The 18,572-nt window shown below is 37.4% G+C and overlaps 2 protein-coding genes across 3 annotated transcripts in view; one reads left to right on the forward strand and one right to left on the reverse strand.

The window, feature by feature from the left end:
* cnot6l (CCR4-NOT transcription complex, subunit 6-like) overlaps nucleotides 1-10,064 on the forward strand; it is a 24,012-nt gene extending 13,948 nt beyond the window's left edge. Inside the window, exons 10-12 of one of the 2 annotated variants that reach the window (XM_055199857.2) lie at nucleotides 4,757-4,984; nucleotides 5,302-5,495; nucleotides 6,610-10,064. In XM_055199857.2, coding sequence (XP_055055832.1) covers nucleotides 4,757-4,984; nucleotides 5,302-5,495; nucleotides 6,610-6,819 — 632 coding nt within the window. In that variant the 3' untranslated portion in view covers nucleotides 6,820-10,064. Of the gene's footprint in view, nucleotides 1-4,756; nucleotides 4,985-5,270; nucleotides 5,496-6,609 lie in introns of those variants that run through there. The other variant, XM_055199858.2, reaches the window with a different exon arrangement.
* A 2,356-nt stretch (nucleotides 10,065-12,420) lies between these two features.
* cxcl13 (chemokine (C-X-C motif) ligand 13) lies at nucleotides 12,421-13,682 on the reverse strand. The gene is made up of 4 exons (XM_055199878.2): nucleotides 13,527-13,682; nucleotides 13,045-13,180; nucleotides 12,695-12,778; nucleotides 12,421-12,571 (listed from the first exon to the last, which is right to left on the reverse strand). The coding sequence occupies exons 1-4, from the start codon at nucleotides 13,588-13,590 to the stop codon at nucleotides 12,532-12,534; spliced, it is 324 nt and encodes a 107-aa protein (XP_055055853.2). The 5' UTR covers nucleotides 13,591-13,682; the 3' UTR covers nucleotides 12,421-12,531.
* Between the last annotated feature and the right edge of the window lie 4,890 nt (nucleotides 13,683-18,572).

Here is an 18,572-nt window from a genome sequence, read left to right on the forward strand (position 1 = left end):
ACTAGTTCAAAGTTCATTTCAGCAATGCAAGTTAATTTCATTAATTTGGTTCTGATAGTGAAGAATATATTCCTTGTCAAACTGGGGAAAGTCTTATTCCAATGTGTTTGAAGAAGTCAGTGAAAGTGAAGGAGGAAGTGTCATGGTTTGGATGATGTTTTCTGCAACAGGAGCTCTTATATAGCTACATGGAAGAGTGAATGCAAGTGTTTATAAGTACCTCCAGCGGTAACATGCGGTCCCTTCCCTGTGTTCATTGCCCAATCAGACAACAATTTTCTTGCAAGAGAATGCCCTTGTAACACAGCCAAATGGGTAAAGCAGGTTCTTAAAGCTGAAAACAGTGAAATAATGAAATGGTCCTGATGTTATCCCGATTGAAAATCTCTGGAAAACCCTTGGTGATAAAGTAATGGCTAAGAAACCCACTACACTGTGGAAGAGAGACTAGTGATGTACTATGGACCCAGATGTGCAGAGGTGATTCAAAACAAGGTCCTGTATACTGCCTACATTTTTTTTTACTGCTGCAACATTTAGAAATTTTAGTTAGAATAATTCTTTGTGCAACAAACGTGATTGTTCTCTAATTTAGTTCACTGTGTTTTCCACAAAATAATGTTTTTTGTTAAAGTTCTCTGGTTATTTTGTAAAACACTGTTCTACTAGTATAGCCACAATTAATCTCTTTTAAAGGATTAGTCAATTTTCTTAAAAAAAAATATTCCAAACATGGCATAAGGGTCTTATCTAGTGTTACATATATGGAATGCACATATGCGACTATTTTAAACACTAAACTGACACAAAGACATTAATAGTATAATTTCAGATACAACAAAGTCGGAACAGTCTTCTTTCTCCACACTTGTAAACACTGGGGCGTAGTTTCGCATACGTCATCCGTGACCTCCTGATTTGATGACGTAATACGTGAGGTCGTAATAGCGCGTCACACGAATGGAGGAAGACGAGAAGTTGTGGTTTAAAAGTGATGGAGGAAGATGAGAAGTTGTGGTTTAAAAGTGATGGAGGAAGACAAGAAGTTGTGGTTTAAAAGTGACGGAGGAAGACGAGAAGTTGTGGTTTAAAAATGACAATTGTTTTGCTTGATAAGACCCTTATGCCTCGTTTAGGATCGTTTAGAGTCCTTTGAAACTGCAATTTTAAACTGCATTAAAACTGTTAAGTGTTGGGGTCCATTAAAGTCCATCAAAAAAAAAACATAATTTCTTCTCTACTGAACAAAGAAAGACATCAACATTTTGGATGACATGGTGGTGAGTAAATTATCTGGATTTTTTTAAGAAAATGGACTAATGCTTTAAATTTAGTACAATGAAGATGACATTATTTCTAAAAAAAAAAAAAGGTTTCACAAATTATTCTCTATTTTTGATCTCCAATTTACATCAGTAGTATTTTTGCCATGTTATTGTAGTACTTCTGTCATAAGCCAGATGATTAATGACTTCCCTTATCTTTAGTTGAACACAAACAAACAATTTTATATTAAAATATGAAATGATATGTTGTTATCTTCGTAGATGGTGCTCAAAATGGTAAAGCTCCAAAATGCTAGATTTGAAATAAATGTGAACTTGTATTTAAATAATCAAGGTCGGCCATTAGATCTGAAGTTGGTCATGAAAAAAAAAACATTTGTCACTGGTGCTTCAGACATGACCCTGGTTCAAAGAAACTAGTCAGCATTTCCTCTTTCGTAATTTACTTTCCATTTTCTGTGAAATTCGTGCCATTTGCAGGTTGGGATGTCTTTGTGATGAAGAAGCATTTTATTTTTAATTGCAATGTTAAAGCCTATTTTCAAAGGTCAAATACTTTACCACACCCTGTTTCTGCTAATTTTATGTTAATCTATAGTAGAGTACTATTGCATCCTTTATATCTTTTGTTTTATCAGATTTTTTTAAAGACAGATCAGCTGTATCAGCACTACTTTCCGAAAAAAGCAGATCACACTATCTTTGGATAACTTAGGATTCACTACATGCAGTGCTTGAAGTGGGCCGGTAATCACTGGTACGCGGTATTATCACCTTTTTATTTTAATATTTTGCGTGCCTGTACTTTTTCTTGCGTTCCGGCACTTCTTACATATTGCCAGTACTGTGTCTCTCAGAGTCAAAGCGTCTCTGAATGTGTGATTAATAGTAATGACATCAGACTACAGGGAGGGCCATTAAGTGAATTATCTGATTTATCTATCATCTCGACAAATCACATGAATAATAGCCGTCTAGGAAGTTTTCTTTCCTAATTTGAAGGGGACCATGCAATGATGTGTGTGTCAGAAGAGACCAAAGCGTAAGGATAAACAAAGCTTAACGCACACACACACACATTGTATTAGCAATATCTAAGGAACTTTTCCCCCACTTCAAGCACTGACTAAATGTTCGTGTCATTTACATTATATCCACTTACGTGTCGATTGACAACAAAACACAGTCATGTTATACAGTTTTACCTACTACCCATTTCACCAAAATCCAGCGTTAAACAAACAAACACGCACAACTCTGCTTCTACCGCAAATAAACAAACTAAATTCATTGTTCCCATAGAGACAGAGCGCAGTTATGCAAATTTGAAAACCACGCCCACCGGGGGGAAAACAATCCAACCGTCTCCATTGACTTTGTATTGCGAGAGGCCGCCTCCTCGTCATTTCTGGCTTATAACAAAAAATAGAATAATGCCTAAAAGCTGCTCTGTGACAAGATGTACAGCTAACAAGCCAAATAACCCAGAAATACGTTTTTATAAGCTGACGAGCCGTAAAACCCAGCCTTTAAGGAGAAAAAAAATGGATCGCCGACTATGTTTCCCCCTAGTGGGCGCAGTTCTATTAAAGGGATAGTTCGGCCAAAAACGATATTAAACCCATGATTTACTCACCCCCAAGCTGTCCGAGTTGCATATGTCCATCGTTTTTCAGACAAACACATTTTCGGATATTTTAGAAAATATTTTAGATCTTTCTGTTGATTAAATGTCATGTTACGGGGTCCAGCAATAGTCCACGACCTTCAAGTCCAAAAAAGTGCGTCCATCCTTAACAAATTAAATCCAAACGGCTCCAGGATGATGAACAAATGTCTTCTGTGGGTAATCCGTGCGGTGTTGTTGTAGAAATATCCATATTTAAAATGTTATTAACGTTATAAACTACCTTCCGGTAGCGCCGCCATTTTAGAGTGATGCGCATTCAGGATGAGAGCTTACGCAGCGTACAGAGTTTCTCTGCTGCTGCTCTGTCCCCCCGCCCTCCGAATTGTCATACGTCACTAAGAAAAGTGCGTACACTACGCTAATACTCTCTCCTGAGTCTAAGATGGCGGCGCTACCGGAAGGTAGTTTATAACGTTAATAACATTTTAAATATGGATATTTCTACAACAACACCGCACGGATTACCCACAGAAGACCTTTTTTTATCATCCTGGAGCCGTTTGGATTTAATTTGTGAAGGATGGACGCACTTTTTTTGGACTTGAAGGTCGTGGACTATTGCTGGACCCCGTAACATTACATTTAATCAAAAGAAAGATCTAAAATATTTTCTAAAATATCCGAAAATGTGTTTGTCTGAAAAACGATGGACATATGCAACTCGGACAGCTTGGGGGTGAGTAAATCATGGGTTTAATATCGTTTTTGGCCGAACTATCCCTTTAATAGTGATACTATGAAAAGTTGCCTGTTTCCACTTTTGTGTCTTTAATAGCTGGTTTTTTGGTGTCGACAGCCTACAAAAACGTATCTCTGTTTTTTTTTGGCTTGTTAGCTGTACATCCTATCACACAGCAGCGTTTAGGAATTATTCTGTTAATAGAGACGGATGGATTGTTTTCCCCCCTGGTGGGCGTGGTTTTCAGGTTATGACGCGCTGCGCTCTGTCTCTATAATGCTGGGTTATTTGGGAAGATGAACAAGTGTAAATTACCCTAACAAACAACAACGCACTTTTTGCTGATGTTGATTTCATGTCACTCTTGGTTGGTTTGTTCGTGCGTTATTCCAGGTGAAGTGCCCATATAAGGACTTCCACTGTACTTACTGCACTGCTTACGCAACAGATTCAGTAGTCAAAACATTTTTTCTGAAACTGTACAAACCCTGACAAAGTGCATACATTTTTGAACCTTTGCCCATGTTTAGCATGAGGAATCCAGCTGTGTTAATTAGGCAGAATGCATGAAATACCATTAGAACCCCCCCCCCATAAAAATGAATAAAAAAAGCTTTTGATTTAAAAAATTTTACTAAAAAATAAAGTGCCACGTCGAGTCGCGTCTAGGACAAATCGGAGGTATCGTAAACTGGAAGTGCACATTAAATAGCGAGAGCTCAGTCAGATAGCGTTTACTTCAAAAGGCAAAATATACATTAGCCCCCAATGTTAATCGTTAATGATTTGGGACAAATATGATGTTATTTAATGTTAAACTGTGTGAGTTGCGCGACAGGGATTTGAGCAACTTCTTGAGTCAAAGCTAGGCACCACAGACAGGTGCCACCTGTTGGCGCCGGTGTGTGTATACTCATAGAAAACAATGTGTTCGTTTTTTTAGAATGGCACGGCCTCCGCTGTGTGACCGCCTTCAGAATAAAATTACTGAAGTAATGCAAATTGAATTTTAATCATTATCTCAAAAAAAGATCATGTGTTACCTCTTGATTATCGTATTTTTATAAAATCTTTCATTTCATTACTGCTGTTATATTGCAGGTTTAAAGGAGTGTCCAGAGAAGCAACATCTGTTGGTAGCCAACGCCCATATGCACTGGGATCCAGAATACTCAGACGTGAAGCTCATCCAGACCATGATGTTCCTCTCTGAGCTGAAGAGCATCGCTGAGAGAGCCTCAAGCTCCATCAACTCTGCCTCACCCACTTCAGACGCAAGCTCCATACCCATCGTCCTGTGTGCTGACCTCAACTCCCTCCCAGACTCTGGTAGGTTCCAGAGATTCCCTGCTTGTGTAGAGGCAAGAATAAAAAAATGCCTAATATTTTTACATGAACCAGTAGGGTTGAAATTGGAACAACATATGTAGGATTTTATAAATTAAAGCTCTTAATGCAAATTGAAGAGGAGCACAGAAGCAGATCATCCAGTCGCACACACAAAGTGGATGGTGGCAGTGGTCTCTCCTTCCCTTTTACTGTATAAAAAAATGGTTAAATATCTATCTATGTCAACTCTTGCCTAGTTAGATTTGACATGGGGCTCTTGTCTCAGCATCACTAGGTATGCTGGCATTTTCTCACAGGTGTGGTGGAGTATCTGAGCAGTGGTGGAGTTGCAGAAAACCACAAAGACTTTAAGGAACTGCGCTACAGTGACTGTTTGAACAACTTCAGTTGTAACGGCAAACCTGACGGCAGCGTCACGCACAGTTTTCAGCTGAAGAGCGCTTACGAAGGGAATCTCATGCCCTACACAAACTACACCTATGACTTCAAGGTGAGAGGACACATGATGTCACTTCATTGAAGAGGCAGGGTTTTGGAAAAGAGGAGTGGAAATCTATTGAAATTTCACAGACAGGGTCACATTATGGTCAATGCTATAAGTACTCTATTTTGTACGGTGGATATGAACACATAATTAAAGGATAAGTCCATTTTCTTAAAAAATCCAGATAATTTACTCACCACCATGTCATCCAAAATGTTGATGTCTTTTTTTGTTCAGTCAAGAAGAAATTATGTTTTTTGAGGAAAACATTTCAGGATTTTTCTCATTTTAATGGACTTTAATGGACACCAACACCTAACAGTTTTTTAACGGAGTTTCAAAGGACTCCAAACGACCCCAAACGAGGCATAAGGGTCTTATCTAGTGAAACGATTGTCATTTTTTACAAGAAAAATAAAAAATATACACTTTTTAACCACAACTTCTCGTCTATCTCTGGTCCTGTGACGCGCCAGCAGGATCTCTCATAATGCGTCATCACGGCAAGAGGTCACGGATGATGACATATTGAAACTACGCCCCAGTGTTTACAGTGTGGAGAAAGAGGACCGTTCTGACGTTGTTGTATGTCGAATGATACTTAATAATGTCTTTGTGTCACTTTATTGTTTAAAATGGTCCTCAAATGTGCGTTTCATGTAACACGTGACCTTTCTACGTCACTACTCAATTACGTGAGGTCGCGCTGGCACTTCACAGGATCGGAGATACACGAGAAGTTGTGGTTTAAAAGTGTATATTTTTTATTTTTCTTGTCAAAAATGGCAATTGTTTCGCTAGATAAGACCCTTATGCCTCGTTTGGGATCATTGTTGAGTTAAGTGTTAAGTATTGGTGTCCATTAAAGTCTATTAAAATGAGAAAAATCCTGGAATGTTGTCCTCAAAAAAACATTATTTCTTCTCGACTGAACAAAGAAAGACATGAACATTTTGGATGACAAGGTGGTGAGAAAATTATCTGGATTTTTTTTAAGAAAATGGACTAATCACATAATTTAATGTTTTATGAGAACTTTTTGATTGTACTCTAGGTTCCTTAAAATGTAGCTTGTAGTTTGTAATAAAATAACAATAACATTCTTTCTCTCCTTTTTTAGGGTGTGATTGATTACATCTTTTTCTCTAAGACACACATGAGTGTCCTGGGAGTTTTGGGTCCGCTGGAGACTCAGTGGCTGAGGGACAACAACATAACCGGCTGCCCTCACCCTCACATCCCCTCCGATCATTTCTCTCTCCTGGCTCAGCTGGAATATCACCCACCTTTGCCCACCCTCAACGGGCTGCATCTGTCCGTTCACAGGTAGTGCAGCCCTTAGCCCGCAACCAAGGACAAACCCCTAAAAATCTAGAGTGAAGTATTCATCCACATGTTCCTTTTTTAAACTTTGCACAGGATTGTATGATCTTATTGTTACATTTTCCAACAAAAGCTTAATACCAAATTAGGGTTGGGATTCTCCTATTGGTATCTGTGATACATGATGCTTTCAAAAAGAATGATCCGTTTGTCTGAATATGAATGGGATTGTATAATATTTCAGTATATCAATGATCAAAGAAGTATGCAACAAAGACACATGTAGCAAAATAACATCCACTAGAGTATTGCAAAAAAGACTTTCAGGTTCTGTTTTCCTCAGCATCTTTTAAAATTCCCCTCAACTGCTCGTAAATTCGACAGAGAAACCTTAATGAAGACATTCAATCTATTTTTAATGGAACTTTTTTTAATAGTGCAATGTAAAGTATTATGCAAAAGTTGTCTTTGTTAAGTCTAGAATTTACACTATTAAAGAGGATCCCAGCCCTACTGAGTAAAACCCCGCTGTGTATTTTGCCGTTTCTTCTCGCTGCTTGCAAAGACATTAATGACATGACAATACTGATGTGTACTCATACAGTACATAGTTGTCCTCTGATGCCCTGCCTCATTGATGTCAGGGTTCTGAGAAACGAATGATTGACATTTAAATGTAATGGTACAGGTGATTTGTTATTTATGCGTAAAATCTATTAGTGTGCCATGCAATCTATGTGAACAATTCTTTTGGGTTTTTTTTGTGCAATTTTTTAAAGGGGCCATGTCACAAGACTTTTTTAAGATGTCAAATAAATCTTTGGTGTCCCCAGAGCACATATGTAAAGTTTTAGCTCAAAATACCATATAAATAATTTATTACAGCATGTTAAAATTGCTTACTTTGTAGGTGTGTGCAAAAATGAGCTGATGAAATTCGAACACTGATCACAATGATGGTGCAATTAAAACTCGGTTGTGCTTTTCTCTGCACTAAATGGCAGTGCTGTGGTTGGATATTGCAGATTAAGGGGTGGTGGTATTATTATAATAAGAGCTCCTTATGACATCATAAGGAGAGCCAAATTTCAACAACCTATTTTTTCATGTGCTTGTAGAGAATGGTTTACCAAAACTAAGTTACTGGGTAACACTTGGGACCCAATCATAGCACTTAAACATGGAAAAAGTCAGATTTTCATGCCATGGCCCCTTTAAATTTCCTTTGGTGTGTATTATTACATGTTAACGATATGCAAAAGGTACATACCCCAAAGTAAACGATCACGCGAGTTATCGTCTCCAACGTAAATCTTTTTTTTTGGACTACAACAAACACAGGGATTGTAGGTAGCAGTTTACTTCCTGAGAATGGTGATGTAGACAAGACCGACATATCATAATTCCAGCCTGTAAATTAACTCCTGTTAGCAACTGAATCATTCAAATATGGTAAGGAGCGTCACGTTTCCGTCTGACATCAGAGGTATTCAAGCCAATCACCAATAACTTGCAGATTAGCTGGCCAATCAGGGACACAGAGCTTTTCAAATCCGTGCGTTTCAGGAAGAGAGTGAAATCTGGAGTTACAAAAATGTACGGTATGTGGAAAATAATGTGTTTTTTAACCATAAACCACGCGAAAAGGTTGTTTTTTAGCAATGAAATAGGTGCTCTTTAAGTCAGCAAACTGAGGTGTCAGCCTTATTTCCCATCTACATGGTTGTTGATGCATTTAAATCCTTTTTTGTCCAAGAAAACAATCATTGAAATGTCTAAACACAATTGTTAAGTTAGTTCAATGCTGATGCAAAAGTAATCTGAGAAGACCATAATTTGTCATTTGCGTATTTTTACACCAGTGATTTCAGTAGTAACCAACAGATCCGAGCTTAAGGAGGAGGCTGGTTACCCTAACGTGCTTTAGCAGACAGTGCCTTGCTTGGAGCTCTCCGTTAAGCTGAGTAAAATAGTTACAGTAAGGGGTTGTGCACACCAAAACTTTTAAACGCGGCTGAAACGCCTGGACAACGCCGAATGCCAGCTGTTTTTTTAGCTGAGTGCCAGCTTTCTTCAGCTGAGCGCTTTGGTAGCTGGTGCTGGCTCATTGGAAACAATTGAAAACATGCGCCGGCTGCGGGCGTAAAAGCTTTGGTGTGCACGCCCCCCCTATATGATCCAAAAATGCAGAACTATACAGAGGACTATATGGCACTGTAATACATGTATGTACTGTAACTCCTTACTTGCCACCATTATTATTTAAAAATTCCATAACCACATTAAATAACTTACCTCATAAATACAGAAAATCTACATTAACATTAAGTAAACTTGTAAGCAATATATCTCACTGCAGAATGAAAATATTAACTACCCAATTTATATGATCTACTGCAGTGGTCTCCAACATGGCACCAGGTTGCCCGCACATAGTCTGTGAGTTTCCCGCCAAAGCACATTCTATTTAAAGCCTCAATTTTAATATTATTTATCACATATTTTAAAATTATCTTGGCTTCTTTTATCTATGTTAACATTTTAAACAATGATAAAACATATCAACAAGTAAAATAAAGTCAACAAGTAAAACAAAAAAAGTAGACAATATCAAAAAAGTAGCCCTCCAGATTGTTTTATCTATTGTGGTAGCCCTTGCTCACAAAAAGGTTGGAAACCTCTAACTTACAGTATAAGCTCAACAACACATAATTTTATTAGTTCAACAAAAAATCATTATATACATTGAATTAGATCTAGAGCATTCCGTGTGAGAAAACTGCCTCGTCTGAAACATCTTTTCTACAGCAGTACTGCCTAGCGAGATACTTACAGGGTGAGCCAGCACCAGCATCCCTGCACTCTTTCAAATCATTCATCCATTCATAATCTTTTCACCCGAAAGACATGATGAAAAAGGGGCAAAAGTGGTCATTGGAACAGTAGCCTACCTTTTAAAAAGGGCCTAATAGCTACCATTTTGGTACAGATATGTACCTTTGTGGAACTTTGAGGAGCCAGTCACTGATCTATATAAATGACTGGATTGCGCATAGAACGCTTAATGTAACAGCGTGAGGTGAAGCCAGCGCAGAGTTCGAGCGGCCATCTTGGTATGCCCAACCGGTAGAGGGCGTCATTGACTTGCATTCAAAATCATGATCTAAATTTACCCGCTTTACAGCGTATCAGTCACACAAGATTCATTTTAAGGATACGTGTACGTAAATTAAAGGATTGGTCCATTTTCTTGGGGGAGGGATCCAGATAATTTGCTCACCACGTCGTCCGGGGTGTTGACGTCTTTCTTTGTTCGGTCGAGAGGAAATTGTGTTTTTTGGGGAAAACATTGCAGGATTTTTCTCATTTTGATGGACTTTGGTAGAGCCCAACATTTGGTACTTGGCTCAACACTTGGCGGTTTTTTTCGGCGGAGTTTCAAGGGACTATGGACGGTCCCGGGCGAGACATGGGGGTCTTGTCTAGCGGAATGATTTTCATTTTTGACAATAAAAATAACAAATATACACTTTTAAAGCACAACTTCTCGTCATGTAGATCCGGTCGTGATGCGCCAGCTGACCCCACGCAATACGTCATGACGTCAAGAGGTCACAGAGGACAAACGCGAAACTCCGCCCCAGTGTTTACAAGTGTTGAGAAAGAGGACCGTTCCTACGTTGTTGTATGTCAACTGATACTAATTAATGTCTTTGTGTCAGTTTATTGTTTAAAATGGTCCGCAAATGTCCGTTTTATATATGTAACACGTGACCTCTCTACGTCACTACGCATTTACGTTAGGTCGCGCTGCACCGGACCTAGACGAAAAGTTGTGGTTTAAAAGTGCATATTTTTTATTTTTCTTGTCAAGGGCGACAGTCGTTTTGCTGGATGGGACCCTTGTGCCTCGTTTGGGATTGTTTGTGGTCCTTTGAAACTCCGTTGAAGGGGGCTGTTGGGTGTTGAGTTGAGTATTGAATTTTGGGGTCTATTGGGGTCCATTGGAATGGGAAAGGTCCTGCAATGTTTTCCTCGGGGAACGTGGTTTCTTCTCGACTGAACGGGGAGGGACGTCAACATTTTGGATGACATGGTGGTGAGTGGATTGTCTGGATTTTTCTTTTGAGAAAATGGACTAATCCTTTAATAGTTAATTCTGGTGTTATTTGCAATGCTTATGTTTTAATCGGGCATGGATTTTTAAAAATAACTTTAGGGTGAGTGCGTCTGGTGCATTCTGTTAATGACACGGGCATAAATAAAGTTTTTTGACATTAAGCTACACGGTCAGCGTTATTTCTCGGAATAAGTTTAGGTAACTTGTAAAGATAACATAATTACAAAACCAGCAAATTATTGCGTGCACATACGGTACAAAGCATGATTATTTATTTAGATTTCAGAATGAGCACGTTTGTCATTAATACTAAATATGCTGTCTGCTGATCTGATACTGTAATGAAGATGAATGTATAGTAACTTACTGTTTAAAAAGCAAAATGTACAACTTTAAGTAAATAACTATACATGCTTAGGACGTTTGCGTTGTAATAATGTACATGGAGACTTCAGATATAAAAACGGAGACTGGTAAAGTGATGTTTTATCATTAAAATCTGATAACGTCCATTGATTTAATAGAATGTTTGGGCATACCAATATGGCGACGACACAGTGGCTTCACAATTGTGACGTCATGCGCAATCCAGTCATTTATATAGATCAGTGGTGCCAATATGCAAATTTTAATTACAAAATGTACTTTTTGAAAAGATACTGCCCCAGTGACAACTTTTTTACCTTTTTGTACTTTTTTTCAGAAAGTATAACCTATTAAAATTGCGGTGAAGCGGTTAAGAAAAACTAATTGTGAAATGTTCAAAAATTATTGAATTATTATTATGTTAAGTTAGCGGCAGTGTTTCTCAAACATATTGGCGTGCGGCCCCCTTTGGTGTGTCCCTTCATACCCCTCCAAAATATTTCTTTTTGCCATAAAACAAATTTAAAACTTAGAATTTTAATTATAAAAAACATGCTCAATTATACAATGTTGTGCTGTTAGTAGCCTTATTTTTCTATGGTTTAAGTATGATAAATGAATGTATTTTATAAAATGTCCCCTCATTAGGGGGAACTCCACTGCATTAGGGAGAACATGGTTTACTGGTCCGAGTAGCTGTCGTAAGAAAACATTGTTTTTAATATAAAACCAATCACATAAATCTCATAAAAAGCTGTCATAATCAGGGATGTGTGTCTTGCAAAAGCATTTTATCAGAAAACAGTATTCCCTTCTATATGAATGCTGATTTGATTGTAAAGAGTTGTGTGTGGTTTTACATATAATTTAACACTATGAATAGAAAAGCCCAAAAGAGTGTTTGTTCCTAACATGTGGGTTTAACAATTGCCTTCTCATGCCGTTTCTCCTGCACTGACGATACAAGTTTTGTAAATCATGTTTGGTCTATAAAGCCATATTGGTGATGTGTAAAACATAACTCATCTTTATCTTAATAATTTTACAACTTGGTGCTATGTGGCCCAATCAATACAAAGGCTTGTTTTTGTGTTTCCACTTTAAAGGCAATAAAGATGTCCATTTTTGGAATAAGTTGTTTTTTATTTCAAAATCATTTTTACATGATCAACATTTACATTTGACATTTCAAATGTGAAAATATGAAAAATGTCTTTGTTGTGGTCTGTTCATTTATGCCACAGTGGGTTCAGTTTCCTTTGCATTTCTTTTGCTGATGGAAAAAACAAAAAATGGAAAAGTTACACAACAATGCAAAAGAGGTCATATTTTTGATTAAAAAATGTTTAAAGTTTAGATTTGTTAGAACAGAAATAATCAATGGACTCTACGCTACCTCCTCATTACTCTGGACAAGACGTTGTTGATCCATTTTGCTTCAGGATTCACACAGACTGTACTGTTGTCCTTTTTGGTAATCCTAAGAAATTTAGGAGAAAGCCATGAATAATAGAAAATGCATCACTGCTAATGCAAGTCATTTCTGTATGACCCACATACAAGCTTATCTGTTGCCTTATAAGTGACATTTATTTTTTCGCAACTTGGGCTGTGTGGGCTAAAGAGCAAATAGTGAAATGAATTTCGAGAGCTTTGTGGTTTGTCATGCACCCCCTTGCACATTTCCCTCATGTCTGTAATTGAAGCATATATGTGGCGTGCACAGATGCAGACTGAACAACTTACACAATCTCGGTTTTGCGACAGTGTGCACCTTGAGGCAGAATTTCAATTCTTTGGAAAAGTCGAGGTGGGACTATGGATGTAGTGGTGGTAAGACAGCGACACTTGTTGTTGGTATCAAAACCATCCATTGGGAATGCTGAAAGGAAAAGTGTGTTTTTTTATTAAATATTATTTTTAAATACCAAGAAACAACAAAAGCTAAGTAAATTTATACAAAATATGTCCAGTTCGATATACACGGATAATACGTCTTTTTTACTAAATTAAGTACATGAGTTTATATTTGTATTACAAAATAATTCCAGATTTATCTTTCAATTTTATTTACACACAAAATGTAGCCAAACAAGATGAACAATGTCCGTGATAAATCCCCACTAAGATATTGATGTAGGAAAAACTATAAATATTAAGATGCTAGTAATAATGTATACTTTAAGATACTAATGTGAAAAAGTAAAAGAGCATTAATAGTTTCTTACCAGGTAGGGTTGTGATGCAGCAGAGTGCAATAGCTGCCAGCAGTAAATTTGTGCGCAGAAGCATGTTGATGGCGAGATCTGGAGTGGAGCAGGTTTAGGATGAGAGACTCCTTTTGGCCAGTTTATATTGATGCTCAGAAGGGGAAGTCATAAATCAAGTCGGTGAAAAAACATTTGCATACATTGGAATTTTGCTGTCAGAGGAAAAAAATTTTGATTTTTTTTTCAAAAGAGATGGAAAGACAAACTTTAATTTGTTACAGTATTGTTTTATTTTATTTCTATACGTTATTTTTTAGAAGATTTAATATGAATTAAAAAATAAAATACCAATATGGAAAAATCATAATTTCATCAATAATCTTAAAAAGTAAAAATGTATTAAGAAAAGTGTTTATTATTTACAGTGAATCACATTGGCTTGGTCTAATAATGAAACTTCTCTGTAAACAAGAACTTTCACTTTTTTACCTTGCAATAGGTTTCCATTCTTTTGAAGGGATTTGAAAAATAACTTTCAGTTTCATGTGGCCCATGGGTGATACAAAAAGGTGATGTTTTTTTCATAACCATAGACCAGAAGTGTCTGAAATGACTAAATTTGCGTCTGTAGTGTTTATTGAGTTCTCTTAGCTATACTGTACACAAAAGCCTGTAATTTGACATTTGTGTTGTAAGGTAAAGAATACATGAGCTTTTAATACTGACATAACAAAATCAAAAAGTTGAGCAGCCTTATACAAATATCTAATAATTAAATATTACAACACAACACCAAGGTGATGTAGTTTTTTAAAATATAGAAATCTGCCAGTTTTTAAAAACTTTGTTAGGAAGTACACCACTATCATACTTTTGATTCAGTGAAGATAAAAACATACATTAAACTACAAAAGCTATTGGTTAAATAACATTTCCACTATTATTATCCAAAAATAAGATAGCGAAACATTGGCTACACTGACATTTTTTGTCAACTATGGGTTAAGTTTTCATAATGGAACATGCCATTAACAGCCTATAATAAACTATTGATAAAATTGTAATATACTGTATGTAAAATATAAAACCCGGTTTGGTGGAAATGATTTATAATCTCTTAAAAATAAGTGTAAAAGAAAAACTTTTTTGACACACAACAACTTGCCCCAGTCTGATATATTTGATATCTCAGGTTCTCCTATAGAAGCATTTTAACAACGTGATCTCACAAAGTTCCGTGGGATAGTCATGGAATTTTTTACTCATTTTTCCGTGGCATTCTCACGGATTGGTTACTCAACTGCTTTTTCCTATTTTCAAACCATTTTTGCTTCGGTTTAGATTTAGATTTGGTGTTTGCGTTAGTATGTCACTTTAACTATTGGTTTATACAATTTTTTCTGATTTATGCTTTTATATTTTCTAAACTTTAAACAATTGTCGCCTGGCATTAGGGTTAGAGTTGGGTTTGGTAAGGATGTCATTTCATGTAAATCTAACCCTAAACCGAAGCGACAATGGTAAGAAAATAGGACAAAACAGTTGAGTAACCATAGGCTGCGTTTACACTTGGCATTAACATGCAACCTGTATCCGGATGTTGTCCACATACACATTGAAAAGACAAGTGTAAACGCGTTTGTGTTCGGAATGTTATCCGATCTGTGTGACCTGATGCAGAGGTAGTCGAGGACGCTTTGTGATCGGATCTCAGTGTAATGTAAACGCAATCCAGCCATCGTATCTGCATTTGCAGGCCAACGTCAGATAAAACCCCGCCCACTATCATCTCTCACTGACAGCTGTCAAAAATAAAGTACGTTATGTCATGGAGCGCAGGCGAGAGACGCATAAATTCATATTTGTGGAGCAATGCTAGCTAGCTTAAACTTATCTTGAAATAAATCGATATACAAACGCATTTTAACACTGCTGACTATGTGTAACTTATTAAGTCATATGTTTAACATGTTTCCTCTATTTATGGAGTGATTTAATATTTAATGGCAGAATTGAATGAATCGTTTCCATGGCGACATATCAACGTGAATGTTGCGCTTCTTTCTGGTCAGTCAGCAGTTCCTATCTCATTTAACACATTTTAAGTTACTTGAAAACACGTTAGTTAAATCATATTCGTAAATCATAAATCAAAAACGTATAAATTCAGACAGACTAAAAAGTCGGGATGGTCATCCTAATGTTTCACACGGATTTTGTTGTTGATGAAAAGCATGAGGGTGAAAGTCAAGTTCAGGTAACGTTACATCGGCTGAAACGTGCATCCTGGCACGGACTTTGCAGATAAACAACGATAAAGCCTTTAAAGCTAAAAAAAAATAAAGCTTAAAATGTGAACATCACGGTTTTTGGGTTTGCTAGTTATTCTCTGCTGTTTGCTTCTCAGTAACACTGTACAATACGGGATTGCGGTTACCGCGACAACCCTACGTGGCTAAAGACAGCTGTAGCCATGTGATTGACAGCTATCCACCCAGCGCGTGAACGGGATCCGATCACACATCCAAGCTTGGGATTCCCCCGTCTCCTGACATCATTGTAGCGCTTGCGGCGCAACGTCCTGGGGATGCCAGCTGATGAGACAATTGTGGCTATGTCCTCCCATGTCTGTTTAATCTACGCTGATTTGGGTGAGTTTCTCCCATCCCCATACAAAACAACTTCTCTGTCTTTGACTGCTCTTACAAGAACTTCGGTCTCCTCGGCTGTGAATCGCTCCTGGCGTGCGCCGTCATAATAATAGCAACTCGCCATGGAACTTGCGCACTTGCATTTAAAGGGAATGTTGGATGACGTTCTGATTGGTTTATTTGACGTTACGCCCAAACCACACCTATGAATAATGAACCTACTTCAGACCAACCCCTTATTGATTTGCGCATGGCGCAAGAGTTGTTTCTCCCGCCGGGAAAATAGCAACAGCGCCCAAGATCCGCCCACAAAGTCACTTGCGCTTTGCGCTTCGCACTTGCGTTTCAGATCGTTTAAATAGGGCCCACTAAGTTTTTACATGTGTTAAGTTAACATAACTTATAAAAACAAGTGGAAACTGTGTAACTTAATTTTTTAAGTTTAAGTAACATAAAAATATATGTTGTTTTGACAAAAATGCTGCATTTTTTACAGTGTTCTGTTTGAAGTCAACCTTCACTACATGGGCGTCATTTGTCTGAAGACCTTATGTCAGTATGGTTTAATTGTGTTAACAGTAATTTACAGTTAATAAAAAAATATCAATATTGGAATTGTAGTTTGGAGCAAAGAATTTACAAATATTTAAGAGGGTTGCATGTTCAAAACCAACATGCATTATGTCATAGACTTTTCAATCAGAAACTAATAGTTACTGATAATGATGAGATTGTCTGTCAACTTTATGAAATGAGAGTTGCAAATATAGCCATAAGCTCATTTAGAATCAATGCCAAACTTCCAGCACTGTCCACCACATGGGGATTTTAGTGTACTGATTAGTTAACGCCTAAAGTTTTTGCTGAAACTTGCTTACCAAAATAGATTGATGTTAAACACCAGTGCCTTGATGGACAGACAGAAATTGCAAAATAAAGGAACAGAAAATGCCTGTTTAGGGCTGAGGAGTCTATTTAGGGTCAGCAAAGCTCTAAGCAAGGCTTTTCTTACCGTAAACGGGGGCACCGTCTTGTGTCTATAATCTGATCAGGGATTCCCGCACAAAATAAATATTCGGGGTACTGCACCAAAATTTCTTTACTGGATTTTGTATCACTGCTAGGTCATATGCAACCATTTTTGATTATCTTTTTCTTATGTGTCTGTCTTGTTTTTAAGCATGATCAGTTGTGATTTATTTATTAATTCAGCAGATGCGTTTGTCCAAATCGATTTTTTAATGAAATATCATTCAACATTAAATAAATTAAAGGACCTGAATTATTCCCGCTTATACAACAGGTACCACAGACACTGGAAAGACATTGCTCTGGTGGTATTTTAAGACATTTGTGTTTATTGAAAAATAATGTAGAACATTTCTTAACCAATGAGAATAAAGCATTCGGCAGCCCTGTGTTCTATTCTATTCTATTCTATTCTATTCTATTCTATTCTGTTCTATATTTAATAATTTTTAATTTCTGTAGTTTATTTTTTGCTTTGAAAACAATGCAACATTGTGCAATGTAAATGAACTGAAACTTGAAAGTAAAGTGGGTCACGATTCTTTCAAACACCCTATTTTGGGCTCATTTTGCTGCCTGAAAGTATTTTGCAAGTTAGTTGTTTTCAGCTCCATTGTCATGTTTCTGTTTCATTTCTTCTGATTTGGAAATGTTCACTCTTATTTACAAAATAGCTAACTCTCTCAACGCCAACGTTTATGACTTAAAGGAATAGTCTACTCATTTTCAATATTAAAATATGTTATTACCTTAACTAAGAACTGTTGATCGTCTGTGTGTGTGCACGTGGGCGCTGGAGCGCGCTGCGACGCTTCGATAGCATTTAGCTTAGCCCCATTCATTCAATGCTGCCATTTAGAGATAAAGTTAGAAGTGACCAAACACATCAACGTTTTTCCTATTTAAGACGAGTAGTTTTACGAGCAAGTTTGGTGGTACAAAATAAAACATAGTGCTTTTCTAAGCGGATTTAAAAGAGGAACTATATTTTATGGCGTAATAGCACTTTTGGGAGTACTTCGACTCGCCTGAAAAGTCCGCTCCCCTTCTCATTCTCATAATGGGAGAGGGATGGTGTTACTGCGCCGAGTCGAAGTACTCCCAAAAGTGCTATTACGCCATTCAATATAGTTACTCCTTTAAATCCGCTTAGAAAAGCGCTGTTTTATTTTGTACCACCAAACTTGCTTGTATAACTACTCGTCTTAAATAGGAAAAACGCTGATGTGCTTGGCCACCTCCAACCTTATCTCTGATTGGTACCATTGAACGAATGGGGCCAAGCCAAATGCCATCGAAGCGTCGCAGCGCGCCCCAGCGCCCACGTGCACGCACACAGATGATAGAGGGATGATTCAACAGTTCTTAGTTAAGGTAATAACAT

The sequence above is a fragment of the Misgurnus anguillicaudatus genome, chromosome 22, assembly GCF_027580225.2.
Source record: "Misgurnus anguillicaudatus chromosome 22, ASM2758022v2, whole genome shotgun sequence".
Taxonomy (NCBI): domain Eukaryota; kingdom Metazoa; phylum Chordata; class Actinopteri; order Cypriniformes; family Cobitidae; genus Misgurnus; species Misgurnus anguillicaudatus.